At 45.5% G+C, this 16,470-nt stretch overlaps 1 protein-coding gene across 6 annotated transcripts in view; it reads left to right on the top strand.

Annotated features, from left to right (window-relative positions):
• The window catches only part of LOC126458070 (atypical protein kinase C), a 762,657-nt gene that overhangs the window by 499,749 nt on the left and 246,438 nt on the right, over nucleotides 1–16,470 (top strand). Inside the window, exon 1 of one of the 6 annotated variants that reach the window (XM_050094880.1) lies at nucleotides 15,955–16,098. The exons of the other annotated variants lie outside the window; for them this stretch is intronic. Within the exon in view, the coding sequence (XP_049950837.1) occupies nucleotides 15,990–16,098 (109 nt within the window). The 5' untranslated portion in view covers nucleotides 15,955–15,989. Of the gene's footprint in view, nucleotides 1–15,954; nucleotides 16,099–16,470 lie in introns of those variants that run through there. 6 annotated transcript variants of the gene reach the window in all.

Below are 16,470 nucleotides of genomic sequence, written 5' to 3'. Positions count from 1 at the left end.
CTAATTCCCTCAGCATCACCCGATTTAATTTGACTACATTCCATTATCCTCGTTTTGCTTTTGTTGGTGTTCATCTTATATCCTCCTTTCAAGACACTGTCCATACCGTTCAACAGTTCTTCCAAGTCCTTTGCTGTCTCTGTCAGAATTACAATGTCATCGGCGAACCTCAAAGTTTGTACTTCTTCTCCATGAATTTTAATACCTACTCCGAATTTTTCTTTTGTTTCCTTTACTGCCTGCTCTATATACAGATTGTATAACATCGGGGAGAGGCTACAACCCTGTCTCACTCCTTTCCCAACCACTGCTTCCCTTTCATGCCCCTCGACTCTTATAACTGCCATCTGGTTTCTGTACAAATTGTAAATAGCCTTTCGCTCCCTGTATTTTACCCCTGCCACCTTCAGAATTTGAAAGAGAGTATTCCAGTCAACATTGTCAAAAGCTTTCTCTAAGTCTACAAATGCTAGAAACGTAGGTTTGCCTTTTCTTAATCTTTCTTCTAAGATAAGTCGTAAGGTTAGTATTGCCTCACGTGTTCCAACATTTCTACGGAATCCAAACTGATCTTCCCCGAGGTCGGCTTCTACCAGTTTTTCCATTCGTCTGTAAAGAATTCGCGTTAGTATTTTGCAGCATGTATCGGTACCACCAACAAAACCACGAGCGCTGCTGCCGTTGTTATCGTCATGCCGTTGTTTTCTTGTGTCCTGCCAATGCAACACTACTACCACTGCCCCGCCAGATTGATATTTTCCACTGTCATGAATAAACTATCAGTATCTATAACAAGCACCACTACCAACAACAAAATCGTATCATTACTACGCTCATTATTATCCGAACACTTTGTCCTAACTGCTAGTAATAGATGCAAAAATGCGGAAATTGAGACTCCGCGCGGCTACGCCATTATACATTCCAATCTACAAGGAGCGTTCAGTAAGTAAAGCAACACATTTTTCTCATCCACCTTTGGTTGATTCCCACTTCAGCGCCTATAGCTTCATGAAGTTCCGATACTTGGTGGCGCTATGCTTAGCCTTCGAAATGGCAGAGAGGTGTCATTAAATTTCTCTTGGCGAAAACCAAGAGCATCACAGGTGTTCGTGGGCGCTTTGCAGAATGTCTGCGGAGACCGGACAGTGAACAAAAGCACGGTACGTCGTTGGGAGACATCTATAATCATCGCAACAAGGTCGCGCAAACCTTTCCGATCTCCCACGTGCCGGCCGGCCGCACACTGTGTGATGCCTGCAATGTTTGCACGCGCGAACACTCCCGAAGTGATCGACGGATCACAAACAAGTACTTCGCGGCTCAACTGGACATCTCTACTGGTAGCGCTGACCCACTCGTCCACCAGTTGGGGTACTCAAAGGCGTGTGTCCGCTAAGGACCTCGCCGCCTAGCAGGAGACCGTAAACAGCAACATAGGACCATCTGTGCGGAATTTCTTGCCCGTTACGAGGCTGATCGTGAGAGTTCAATGTCGAACATCGTCACAGGCGTTGAAACACGGGCTCATCACTCCGTACCGGAAACAAAACGGCAATCCTTGAAATTGCGCCACACCCCCTCTCTTCCACAGAAAACGTTCAAACCCGCACCGTCAGTCGGTAAGGTTATGGCGACGGTCTTCTGGAACTCTGAAGGGGTAATCCTGTTTGTTGTCCTTCCTGATGGTGCAACTATCGTCTTTCAAGTGTATTGTACTACTTTCAGGAAGCTGAAGAAATGACTTCAGTGTGTTCTTCGCCAGAAAAATGCAAACGAACTTGTCTTTCTCCATGAAAACACAAGAGGTGACACAAGTCTGCGCAACCCAGACGAGCTGATAAATCTTCATTCGACTGTTCTTCCTCATCCACCGTACTTCCCGGATCTCGCATCTGCAGACTGTCATCTGGTTGGCCCAGTGGAGGATGCATTCCACGGGAAGCAGTACGTGGATGATGGTGAGTTTGTTAATGCAGCGAGGTGTTGCCTCCGACGTCGACCAGCAGAGTGGTGCCATGCGGACATACATGCCTTCCCAGGAAGGTGGCGTAAGCAGGTCGTGTTGGACGGAGATTATGTTAAAATTAGAGTTTTGTACCCAAATGAAACCAGTCTGATTTCAGAAAAAGTATTTCATTAGTTTTTGAACGGACCTCGTTGGACCATCCACCACCACGTTCTTCGCCCCTCCCCTTTGGGCACCACTTCTCCCTCTTGCTTTGGCGCCGTTGCTCCATCACCAGCAAGTTTTTGGCAGCAGCGAGAGGCGGCAGAGCCGGCGGTGCGTGCCGCGGGCCCATCGCGGCGTATCGCGCGCCCTGATTAGCTGCCGCCAGCCGCCAGCGCGCGAGTAATTGCCGCCTCGCCGCACTGTAATTTGCAGTTGTCTGGCTCCGAAATAAAAGCTGAAAAACGCCCTCTTCCCCGCGCCGCCGCGCACCCCGCAGCCACTTCACGCGGCGTTAGGCCGGGCCCTGCCCAGCCGCCTCTCAGCGCCGGAATCCCATTCATGCCGACCCATTGTGTGCGCCGACAACTCGACGGCTACCGACTGCGGTGTATCCGATGACACCTTGTCCCGGCGAGCAGCTGCAGGCTACCGTTGTCTGTCATTACAAACACCGGCTTGTGCGGCTCTGTACTTGCACGAGAAAAAAAATCGTAATTTTATCTTCAGTTCAGAGGGTGGTTTCAATACGTCTGTTAAAGTGAGAAAAAAGGCTTGTTTCGTAAACAGATCACCTTACTTCTCGACAAGCTCCTCCTTTGAGGGCTATACATTTAGTCTAGAGATCCTCCAGCTTTTTCATCCCGTCGGAAAAATAGGTTCTGTCAAACTGTGCAAAATACTCGTTGATGAATATTCCTTTGCAGCAAGCGAAAGTTTCGAGGTAGAGAACAGAAAGAAGTCACTTTGCGCCAAGTCTGCTGAATAGGGTAGATGAGGGACCAATTCAAAGCCCAAATCATGCCTTTTCGCCATTTTTGTCGCTGATGTGTGGCATGATGCATTATGCTGATGAAAGAGCACTTTTTTACGTGCCAACCTTGGCCATTTTTTCAGCCATCAGTGAAACACAATAGTGTCCAGTTTTGGTTCTGCCCTTTTCCAAGTAACCTATTGTGATTAGTCCTTGGGAATTCTACACCCCGGTTCCCAGAACTCCTGAACATAGACGTTGACTGTGGATATTTTATCACAGACACAGTCCCTTTGACTGTTCAGAGATGCCACTAAACCCGCCCAAAGATGTAAACCACCATGCATGGGCAGCACCTATTAGACGGAGGGGTCTGAGAGCCGATCAGTTCCAGTCATTCCACCAGGAAGGAGGTACACGGCTCGTGTTGTCTGTAGTTGCGCCATGCCTAGACATTCAGTACCGCGGTTCGATCGCGTCCGCATTGTTACTTTGTGCCAGGAAGGGCTCTCAACAAGGGAAGTGTCCAGGCGTCTCAGAGTGAAACAAATGTTCGGACATGAAGGAGATACAGAGAGGTAGGAACTGTCGATGACATGCCTCGCTCAGGCCGCCCAAGGGCTACTACTGCAGTAGATGACCGCTACCTACGGATTATGTCTCGGAGGAATCCTGGCAGCAACGCCGCCATGTTGAATAATGCTTTTCTTGCGACCACGACTCAAACTGTGCGCAATAAGCTGCATGATGCACAACTTCACTCCCGACATCTTTGCAACCACGACACCATGCAGTGCGGTACAGATGGGCCCAACAACACGCCGAATGGTCGGCTCAGGATTGGCATCACGTTATCTTCACCGACGAGTGTCGCATATGCCTTCAACCAGACTATCATCCTCCGATGATATGCGACACGTGTTTGGAGGCAACCCGGTCAGGCTGAAAGTCTTCACACAATATCCAGCGAGTGCAGCGAGGTGGAGGTTCCCTGCTGTTTTGGGGCGTCATTATGTGGGGCCGACGTACGCCGTTGGTGGTCATGGAAGGCGCCGTAACGGCTGTACGATGCGTGAATGCCATCCTCCGACCGATGAGTGCAGCCATATCGGCAGCATATTGGCGAGGCATTCGTCTTCACTGACGATAATTTGCGCCCCCATCGTGCACATCTTGTGAATGACTTCCTTCAAGATAACGACATCGCTCGACTAGAGTGGCCAGCATGTTTCTCAGACAAGAACCCTATCGAACGTGCCTGCGATAGATTGAAATGGGCTGTCTATGGACGACGTGACCCAACAACCACTCAGAGAGATCTATGCCGAATCGCCGTTGAGGAGTAGAACAATCTGGATCAACAGTGCCTTGATGAACTTGTGGATAGTATGCCACGTCGAATACAGGCATGCATCAATGCAAGAGGACATGCTACTGGGTATTAGAGGTACCGGTGTGTCCAGAAATCTGGACCACCATCTCTGAAGGTTTCGCTGTATGGTGGTACAACATACAAAGTGTGGTTTTCATGAGCAATAAAATCGTTATGTTGATCTCTATTCCAATTTTCTGTTCAGGTTCCGGAACTCTCGGAACCTAGGCGACGCAAATATTATTTTGGTGTGTGTAGAAAAAGAGTGACCGTCATGTTACCGAGCCACAGAATGGTCGTTGGTTTGGTCTTTGATGCACTTTGAACAACCTATGTCCATTGTTTCTATTTCCGGTTTGTCTCTGTTTTACAGTGATGGACCCATATTTCATCAGCAGTTACAAATAGGCGTAAAAAGTTTTGCGGATTGCGATTAAACGTCGTCAGACATTGTGTTGAAATGTAGTGTCGGATGCGCTCTTGGTCGACTGTGAGCAATCGTGGCACACACCTCGCACACAGCTTCTTCATAGCCAGTTCTTCGTGAGGATATTACGCACTCCCTCAGTTGAGATTCCAACAGTCTCAGCAATCTCACGAATTTTTACTCGGCCGTCTCGCGTGACAATATTATGGATTTTGTCAGTGGTTTGGTTTGTGGTGACCATAGTTGGATGACCGGAGCGTGCTTTGTCTTCGGTGCTTGTCCAACCACGTCTAAATTCATTAAGCCAAAAGAAAATGGATCTCTAACGATCGTGCAGAGTCCGCGTGAACTTCATCCAATTCAGTTTTATTTCGGGCGCTAGTCCAACCCTTCAAATGAAAATGTTAAATAACAGCACGAAGACTCGGTTTTCTCCATTCTTCAATCACAGTCGACACACTGATCATTTTAGATTGCTGTCAACAATGGACTACACACTGTAGATTGTCGAAATTCTTTATACGATCCTTGGAATAATCAAGTTCACTAACGACAGAAGTTCAACAAAAATATTGCATTCGTTCATGGAAACTTACCAGACTTGTCAGACCACTCTCATACAATGGTGTGCAAAACTGGAGGATATAAATAACTTTCACTTGATGTGTCATTGCCGAGTAACTAAACTCGATGAAACTTCATCCATACATAGTAGTGCATTAGAGAAGGTAACTAAAAGAAATACAGAATTAGGTGAACAGAAATGACACTTTAATTGAAAGACAATAATTACACAGAAGTCACCGCGATTTATGAGTGTCCACCAAACATTACAGAAGGTGTGCCATAGTTCTTAATAAGACGGAAATGGATACTCTGGCACGGGCTCACCTGCTAGCCACAAGGTTGCCAACGAGTTCTTGTGGCGTGGCGTTCCATTCCTCCGTACTGCAAGACGTTTCCCCAGCGTATCACACACGTTCTCGATGGGATTTAAGTCGGGGTTACTGGTAGGTGAGCCCATTCGCCGAATATCGTCTCGTTCTAGGAATTCATCTACCTGCGCTGTTCGATGCGGTCGCGCATTGTCGTGCATTAAATGAATTCAAGGCCGAATTCATCCCTGGAAAGACGCACACGAGGAAAGAGTACTGTGTTACAATGACGTCGACTGTTGAGTGCACTGTGTTCAAAGATTTAGAGGTCAGGACGCCATTGCAACCTTACGCCTCCCCACACCATTGCAGCTGTACTACAAAAACTGTCGTCCTGGTTGCGTTAAGTTTTCCCACATCTCGTCGTATGACGGTACGTCCAGCATTGTCGAACATTATCGAAAGGTGGTCCAGGCATTAAGGTGTGGACAGTCGTAATGTTGCACGGACGTACTGACCTCTAAATCTATGACTCATATACACTAAACGCTCAGCGTTATTGTGACACTGTACTCCCTCCCCCATGTGCATTTTTTAAGCGGTGTATTCGTCCCTGACGTAATTTTAGTGGGGAACAATGAACGACCACATCGAACAGGTGGAGCAGCTCTTGTATCGAGGGGATATTCGGCGCATGGACTGGCCTGGCCTACCCTGCCTTGCTCGTTCCACCAACTGAAACACTATCGAGCACATGTAGGTTGCCTTAGGGAAACGTATTGCAGCACGTCCACAGGCACCGACGACCATACAGCAGCCGTCACCTGCGCTGGTGTGGGAATGGAACCTCCTACCTCGCAGGCTCCTTCCCACTCTTGTGACCAGCATGGGAGCGTGCTTCGCCGTCAGTGGTGATCACACACCCTGTTGGGAACCAAGTACCGGCCATTGTAATGTTTGGGGGATCATCGTACATCGCGGTGAATTCAATGTAATTTTGCCTCTGAATAAAAGTGTTATTTCCGTTCGTCTCGCTGCGCAGTTCTTCGTTAGCTTCTGCACTATACTGTAGCAGCTCTTTTTACGTACGGGCGAAGTTTCGACAAGCGTTGTCGCTTGGAAATGACACATCATGCGAAAGTTACTTTCGTCCTTACGTTTTGTACACCAACGTACTTATGAAGGATGTTGTCTTACAGCGTAGAAAGCTAGCTCGCGAGACAGGGAAGCTGAGACAAATCCACGTCGAATCAGTTCGTTGAATTAACTGTCATGGGTCTTGTACATCGATTAGCAAAGTTTCTAGACAGTCATATATGTTAGGATAATACAGGGTCACTTCGAAATCTGGCCTGCAAAAGCACAACACACAAGCATTTAAGACCGAATGCACACTCAACCCTTAACTTCGGATAATAATGAGGACTACTATGGCATTGCTGGGTTGGGGGACCTCATTCCAGATCATTTTTAAAGTGGACAACACAGTCACAAATTTATTAGATGAAGGCGGCGTTTTTCCACTTACAACGGAGTTTATTAAGACCTACTTCCGATTTTCTAAATCACTATAGACTGTTTACTTGTATAAAAAGAATATTTCGTTATCATCACGAAACGGAAGCACAACATTTTGCGAACGTTGCCTAACGCAAATCGTGATGTGTTACCGTTGTCCTGCTTTGCAAATGCCACTGTTCTTGTGGTTTGACAGATACTTGGTGTAGGCGTATGGTGGCAAAAATGTGCAAAGATATAACTCCTACCAAAGAATAAAGCTGACGACACATCCGCAATTTTAGTTATCTGTGCAATAAATTTCATTCTCTTATCTAAATAAAATATGATAAATAAAAATATTAAAAGTATATTTATTCTTTAGGAAAGCTGTTGATGGTCGGACCGAAAACATCTCAGTTGCTGGAAGAACTGTCATTTCCGATTTGCTCATGATACCGTGCTTTAAGCCAGCGGCGAAGATGAACTTGTTACGCTACTAATAAAAGTAAAAGAACCTCAGTCTGTAATATGATTAGAAATCAATGTTAGCAAGTCCTAACTTACGATAATTGTTCGAGGAGCGCAAGTTTAACTGACAGGTCGATTAAAGGAACTGGAAGCAGTGCATTCTTTCATTTATCTTGGGTGAATCATGTGCGACACAGGAAGTTTTGAAGATAAGATAAAAAGACGGATCGCGCTAGGGCGATTGGTTATGAAGATCACAAAGATCTGGTAGAACAGAGCGATAACAGACAGCACAAAGATCTGAAACACCCATGTTTTCCGTCTTCCTTTACGTTCTGAAAGATGGGCTTTTAAGGCCAGAGATACGCAGCGTATTGATGCATTTCACGCACGATGTTTCACTTAAAAGGACCGATAGAATTAATGTGTGCGTTATTGAACAACTCATTATTTCAAGGCGCCATTCTTCTCTTGTGAACCAAAAAATTATCCATTTCTTCGGCCATGTTGCGAAAAGAGAAGGAGAACATAAAAAAGGGAGAGCAGCGAGCAGGTGGATTTTTAAAATCAAGATCATCTCAAGTCTACCTCTTCAGCAGACTCTAAGAGAGGTCGGTGACCTCCCGAGATGGAGACGCTTGGTTCATGGGGTCACGACGTTCAGCACAGATTAAAACTCCTTACTGATTTATTCATTGATCAGTGTTATGTCTTTCCATATTTTTCTGCATCTACTTCTATACTCTGAAAACCATTGTGAAGCACGTGGCAAAGGGAACGTCCCACTGTACCACCTATTAGGGATTTTAACATTCCGTTCATGTATTGAGCATGGGAAGAACGACTGTCTCTGTGCGCGCTGTAATTAATCTAATCATATCCTTGCCATCCCTACAAGAGCGATAGGTAGAGCCTTCTAGTGTATTCCGGAGTCATTCTTTAAAACCGCTTCTTACAGCTTCGTAAGTATGTTGTCATTATTTACAACTCTGAACCGTGAACCCATAAGTTTATTTGTGTTGTCAGCTGCCGGAGCGGTAACACTCTAAAGTTTGTTGGAAAACACGGAAGGATTTGAAAGATGATGCTTTACTGGAACGTAAGAAGCGTTTCCTCTGTTCAAGGTAATAGTGCGCTGTAACTTGGTTTTCAAAAGTCTTTGGAGCGATATCATTTCCGCAGCAGACCCGTGTTACTGCACCGTTATTATTCCTTCAGGCACAAGAACAGGAAAAAGAATTTTAGTTTTGTATTCTGCTCGGTAAATGCGTTGAAGGAAGCGGCCGTTTGTTTTTTATTTCTTCAGCTTTCAACCATTAGAACTAGTTTCTACCTGTAGGAATTATATCTACTGAGATAGGAAATTCTGTGTTGAAGAAAATTATTATTACAATTTTCCACGAATGCTTCTTCTTCTGAAACAGCAATGTTGTTTGTGGCGTTGTATTTTTAAGTGCCTTGATCTAAACACAACGCATAAGTGTATTTCTCACCGCCTACCTCCATGAAGGGCATCCTCGTTTGTAACGCTGATCCATGGTGTAGTAATACTGAATTTCAGGGCAATGAGTCTTGAAAAAATTAGGTAGCTTTAGGTTATGATTCAGTGGAGAATTAGTTCTATAGCACTGCACCGTAATGCAAGGGTTTTTAACACGACTTTCTAGTGACTCTTCAGATAATCTTTTCGTCAACCTCACATACTTGAGTCTGTAACGACAAAGAAGTTGCAACAACAAAATAGGAGATGTGCAAAGAACTTACGGAATGTTAGTCTCGCTTCCAGTTTGCTGCATGTGTACTTCTGGTGCTAGTCGTACATGAACTGATTTTATATAGCAGTGTACTTCTGCCGTGATAACTGAGAGAAATCTATCGCCATAACCGAAGCGCTATGATTTCTCCTTTACTGCCATAGAATAGCTACAGCTACAGTTTGTTCTATACATCTCATTGTGCTGAAACCTGAAGAAGCACAAATTTCTTACTAACTGAGAATAAAGCTATAAAAATCACAACGGATGACGGGACTTTTTTTCTTTCATTACGGGATTGTGCCGCTGGTTTTATGCTCGATTTAACACCGTGATAGTAGACTCGAAAGTGTCGTTCAGTTTCCTAAGAGCCTTCCACACGACGCTTCAGTTGGGTAGCGATTTGCAAAGTTACTATGATATATTAAGTTGTAATGGCCTAAAATTTGTAAATTAAAATCATTTTACCGCGTTTATTTTCGATTTGGTTCTGATGATAATCCATATGGACCCACACGTTGAAATTAACTTTATCTCGCTTGCACGTGTTTACAGCCTCTGGAAAATTTACAACATGTATATAGGGATATGTTTCTTGCGGTAAATAGGGGTAATACAATACCACACCACAGCGAGAAAAATGTACGCTTACTTAACAGTTCGAGAGACCCACATCGTTGTTATAAAATCAATATTTTAAGCCACTGGCGCGTGGTCTCCTTGTGAGATTTGAACCCCGTTCCACCCAGTATAAGTCCAAAGTGTTAACAGATGCTCCAAATAACTCGCTCGTAGCAAGCGAAATCATCTCATCTCATAACGGACAACCGACCGATCGCCCGATATCATCCTACAGAACGCACGTTTGAACTTGGTACTTGCAACGTTGTCTGATGGACTGCAGACTAAAATGAAGTACGAATGGTCCTCAAATAAGATTTTTCGACAATTAGCTACCCGTTAACTGTCTTCAGCCATTCACAACAATGAAACTCTGATAATGTTGAGCTACAACGAAGTACGTAATTCGCGTGCCAAGAGTTTTGCGTTCCCTGAACGACGAACACGGCTCTTGCAACGCTTAAATCTCGAAATAATACCTCCTATTTGCCACACTGCATGTGCCTTTTCCCAACAACACAATGCTTCATCAACAGAAAATCGCAGTATTCTTCGTAACACACATGTATCATTCACGATTATCCGCCACTAACAATTACCCGAATCTAATATCCACCGAACACCTCCGCAACACATCCAACGTTGGTTCAATACGATGCTGCAGCAAATACGTATTCCTACTTCTACATCTGATGATGATGATCTCCTTGTCAATTTGGTCATCAAGACTTGGATTCTGTCATGTGTGGGTCGATATGGTGGTCCCAAATTAGTATAGTGCGATAATCAGCTTATCGATATGTATCGACGTAGACTCTTAAAACATGAAGAAAAATCAGAACGCCAGCACCAGCAGCGAAAGAACCGCCCTGGCCCGCGCTGACTGCTACCACCGTGCAGCTGCGCTATTCAGTCGCTGTAAGCGTCCTGGTTGTTCTTCGTGTTTTACTGTCACTGTATATCTTTGAAGCGAATACCACGCTAGACTAATTCGCGACCGCTATATCGAACGCGCACGTAAAATTCCGCTTTAAAAATAACTTTGTTTGCAACCATGAACAAACCGACACTTTCCGTCGGCGCTGGCGTCGCATGAAAGACGTGATGAGCAGTATTTATTTGGGTTGACTCCAGCTCCGCACTGCAGAAACTCAACTGCAAATATCTGCTGAAATACCAGAAAAAATGTGCCTGGCGACTCGTAGGGCGGGCACCCATTGTATGCAATTATACGAGTATCGCTTCTTTCTGGTTTGTAAATGATTTATGCATATGAAAAAACCAAGAAAGGCGGCCCACGTTAAATGATAGAGACCCCTGTCACTTCTATAGGTGGAGGATGGCAAGGGCATAGCACGTTCAATAAGACCTAGTTTAATAAAGTACTGCGGCCTTCAAACCGATCTTCGGATTCATGATAGCTTTATCTTGCGGGTTCGTTAAAGAGCTCGAGGTCTAATTCCTTTTCCCACATTCATGATATCATAATAGCTGCTTTTCATTGTTTGTAACATAGGGTGACTTTGCAGAAACCTGACTGTTGTGGCAGCACGAAATTAATTCATATGTGTAATGAAGTTTGGTTATCGGATTATGTCTGTGAAGTGTGACGCTTCTTTTGTTAGATAGCGTAGACATCATTACTGCTGTTGTAAACAATGGTTTGCCTAAGAAGAAATATCACGCAGTCTTTTGTACCCTTTTGTGTGCACTTTGCGGCGGGAACATTATTTAAGGAAATGGCTCCACCTTTCATGTTCGGTGTTCGCTCGCCGTGCGACGGAAATTAGTAAAGCAGGTGTAGGCAGGCACTTCTCCGCGGGACGCGGGCACTTTGGACTGGGTGCGACGAGTTCCCCGTTGCGCATGCCCTAATTGGGCGGCGAGGGCCCTCGCTGGGGACGGCCGTGTCGGCCCACCTCGGGCACTTAATTAGCGCTGGACACGGCTGCGGGGAGCTGCCAGGTGCCGGTACTGTCAGCACGTCCGTAAACACCGGCGCCGAGCGTCTTCACGCTTGCCGTGCCTCTCACATGCTCTCTGTGCGCCCACTCCAGTGAACGACGCTGCCCGTCGCAGAGTGGGATCCGCCACTGTGTCAAAACTGCCTTAGTCCTAGTCACTAAGAGAGATGACTGAATAGTTCTCGGCTTCACCCAAAGATTGCAGCATTACTCGCGTGATTTTTTTTTTTTCCTGTTACTTGGTACTCGTGTTAGCGACGAAAAATTACAAGTCACTCCAGGCAACAGCTGACTGTAGGCAGTCGTTTGAAGCAGTTGCAGTGAGCTTGGTGCTGAAAATGGAAAAAAAATAGAGTATCGTGCAGTGGTTAAATTGGGTTTATGACCGACTGTCATTCATTTGCAGTTTGTATATATTTCATTTGCGTCTTGTAAACGTGTGTGGTGGCTCTTCACCTTGAATTTCCACCGTGAAGAAATGAGCGAGCTTAAATGTGGCCGAGAAAGCGTCAAAGATTTTCCGAAAAATGCACGATTGATTGTGGAAGATCGTCGAATAAAGCTGCGTGAAATTGTTAATGCTCTAGGGATATCAAAGGAACGTGTTGGTCACATGTTGCACCAGGAACTGAACATGAGAAAGCTTTGCGCAAAATGGGTGCCACGTGTGCTCACTGCTCACCACAAACGCATTTACATGACACTTTCCGGAAAATTTTTGGTACGTTTTAAGAAAAGCAGAAGTGAAGTTTTACGTCGATACCTGACGTTTGCTGCCACTGGTTTAATGTGCACGTTCCCCATCTTATGTTTTTCTAAATTACTTGTAAGTAATCAAATGATATGATGGTCTTCAGAATTATATCTTTCCTTTCTTAGTTGCTGTCGTTATCTGGCATTCATTCACATTTAAAGGAAGCTGCCATTTATTACATCGAATTGAAATTCTGTCTAAGTATTTCTGCACTTCCTTTAGTGGCGATACGTTCCTGTAGATAAGCGTCTTCAGCGTATAATGTGGTAGTGCTGCTCACAGTGTCTGATTAATGTTATTCTCTGTGCTGGTAGAACACACACACACACACACACACACACACGACACTGTAAATTGTTTCCTCCTCTCGTTCGAACTGCTTTATCTGGTGATTTTATCGCCTCTTACGTCAACGAGACAGGGTGGTGTCGTTTCAATTTTTCATATTGTTTGGCAGATAGTTTTGGATAAGATTGACCTTTCTCTGTCGCAAGAGGAACACTTAATGGACAGAAATTTACGCCATCCCTCTCTAATCCTCGTTGCTTATTGGTGATACATTGCTGTACATGCCCCAGAGTGAGGATTTTTTCGGAATGTTTATTGATGATAAACTTGTTGCTCCCATTACGCTTGTTAATGAGGACGGTAGCAGTAAATTTCTTTTGTTTGGACCATGCAGGCTGTTGTCACACAAATTTTGGACTCGGCTGTGTTTGTTGTTTACTTTATGTGCAAAAGATTTCAAAATGGCTCTGAGCACTATGGGACTTAACATCTGAGGTCATCAGTTCCCAAGAACTTAGAACTACTTAAACCTAACTAACCGAAGGACATCAAACACATCCATGCCCGAGGCAGGATTCGAACCTGCAACCGTAGCGGTCGCGGTGGTTCCAGACTGGAGCGCCTAGAACCGCTCGGCCACACCGGGCGCCCAAATGATTTTGAAGGCCTGGATGGATTCATCTTCAGGCACATCGCGCAGTCATGGAAACATTTACTACATTTCAGGATGCTGCGATTGAGCAACAAGGTACGCTATCGGCTGTATTTCATTTCAGTAGCTGTGCTTAAGCTTCTGAAGAGGCTTGTAAGTCGATTGCAACAGAAATAAACAACAAACACAGCTGAGTGGAAAATTATTATAAAAATAGCCAGTGTGCTTTAAAACGAAACACAGAAGTTCTTTCGACATCTTGAAGAGGCTCGGCGGTCATACTTTTTATAATAGTAAAACGTGGCGGTGGAGATAAACTCTGGCACTATAATACAGTACAATGCGCAGTAAGCGCACCACCCTTCAAAAACGACAATCGTAGCATCAGGCATCACAGAGACAGAAAAAATAGAACGAAAAATACCGAGAAAATTTTTTTTGGAGCAGTACACAGAGATTGTGTATGGATGAAGCGACCAACCAAAGAATCATAGGAGCACACAGACGGACTTCCAGACACGATCACAAAACGCCGACTAACATTCTGTTTACACATACATAGAATGAACAACAACAGACTCACAAAGAGGATTTTTGATGTAGTAAACAGTCCAGTTAGAAAAAAAAATTGGATCAAGATATATAAGAAGACCTAAAACAGGCAGGGATCAATACGGAAGTGGTAAATGGAGACGAATGCAAAAACAAAATTGTGAGCACTAAATTTGCAGTAGAAGAAAGGAAGAAAACAGGCAAAATACGGACAGAGCAAAGGAAACAGGAACAGAGCTAAAGAATGAAGAGGTTTTAGAAGAGAAAAGTAAGAACGAAACGAGAAAAATTGAATAATCGTGTAATGTTAGAGTTAATCGCTGACCAGGGGCAAAAAAATATATAATGGTAGTTAATACTGTTGGTGGCCGGGTGACGGGTTTTGTTAATCAGGAGCAACCTCAGACCAAGACTCCAGATGGTCAAAAGAGTTAATGCTGGGAGCTGCAGTGTGAAATTAACTAGACTCTGTCACGAACCACTCGCGCAAGGAGGCATGCTCCCCCCCCCCCCCCCCCCCCCCACACACACACACAAGAAATACTAATTGGTATCACACTGAAGCTCTGGGCACTGGCTCCTCTCGTCACCTAGTCCAGAGCTCGTGGCCCAGTGGCCAGCATTGCTGCCTCTGGATTACGGTGTCCTCGGTTCGATCCCCGGTCGGGTTGGGGATTTTCTCTGCCCACGGACTGGGTGTTTGTGTTTTCCTCATCTCATAGACTGGCAATGGCAAGGAAAGCGTTTCTGAAGAAGATAAATTTTTTAACATCGAGTCTAGATTTACATGTCAGGAAGTCGTTTTTGAAAGTATTTGTGTGGAGTGTAGCCATGTATGGAAGTGAAACATGGACGATAACCAGTTTGGACAAGAAGAGAATAAAAGCTTTCGAAATGTGGTGCTACAGAAGAATGCTGAAGATACGGTGGGTAGATCACGTAACTAATGAGGAAGTATTGAATAGGATTGGGGAGAAGGGAAAGCTTGTGGCACAACTAGACTAGAAGAAGGGATCGGTTGGTAGGACATGTCCTGAGGCATCAAGGGATCACCAATTTAGTATTGGAGGGCAGTGTGGAGGGTAAACATCGTAGAGGGAGACCAAGAGATGAATACACTAAGCAGATTCAGAAGGATGTAGGTTGCAGTAGGTACTGGGAGATGAAGAAGCTTGCACAGGATAGATTAGCATGGAGAGCTGCATCAAACCAGTCTCAGGACTGAAGACCACAACAACAACAACAACAACAACAACAACATCTCATTTGTGACTGTGGCTAGATTGGACTGTGTAAAAAAAAAACTGGACAATGTACAAATTGGGACTTTGTACGGGCGCTGATGATCGCGCAGTTCAGCGCCCACAAACTCATCATCATCATCATCATCATCATCATCATCATCATGTCATCACCTAGAGCCTTGGGCTGTAGGTGGTTTTAATGACCGAAACCGGTTACGAAGATTAAACACACAATAAATTTGCCAAGCCACTTTTCATTGTTTTGAAACCAACTTTCATTGCTGACTGTGTAGATCCTTGGCTGTTGGTGTTAGTTGTTTGCGAAGGCAGCGTCTGTTTTGGCCCTCTCCTCGCGAAGTGACAGGTATTAATAAGACTGTCAACGGTAATGAGGAGTGGCGATAGCAGGCTGCCATTATAGAGTGAGGGCTGGCTATACTGAGCGCCGGCGCGCCGTCAAGCGCTGCCAGATAAGGGCCGATGTGTCAGAACGGCCGGCGATAAGCGGCGATCCGAGACACGCAGGATACCGTGGCCGGTGTGCAGTGCGCCTCGGGCAGCCGCGCTTGCTGCCCGCCCCGTGCCTGATGGACCATGTCGCGGCGCGGGGTGGTCGCCGAGGCGGCGGCCGTCGTCGCCGCGCTGCAGCTGCCCGCCGCCGCCTGCTGGATCCTCCTCTCTCCACACAGCCCGCACACCGCACGTCAGTACCTGCCGCTGCCGCCGCCGCCCTCGCTGCGTCCCGGCTGGACAGTGTCTGCCACTTCCTCCACAGCCTAACAACATTACGTATCGATGATACAATGGAGGCTTTCGAGACCGGATGTCATACTTACTGACGAGTCCTCCGGGCTGCATGGCCGTGGTCGAAGAAACATTTCGCTTCCAGACGTTTCGTTCAGAGTTGCGCTGGACGTCTTCGGAGGTGCACCAACGCAACTTTGGGCGAAACGTCAGGAACCGAAAAAATTTCTTCGACCGCGGCCATACATACCTACTATCAAATGCTAGCATATGTTCATTCTGCTGCTGATTTTTGCGTTCTCCATCATTTCACGAGGCATCTGTCGTAGAG

This window comes from Schistocerca serialis, chromosome 2, assembly GCF_023864345.2.
Source record: "Schistocerca serialis cubense isolate TAMUIC-IGC-003099 chromosome 2, iqSchSeri2.2, whole genome shotgun sequence".
In the NCBI taxonomy this organism is placed as follows: domain Eukaryota; kingdom Metazoa; phylum Arthropoda; class Insecta; order Orthoptera; family Acrididae; genus Schistocerca; species Schistocerca serialis.
This window is presented reverse-complemented; position numbering and strand designations above follow the sequence as displayed.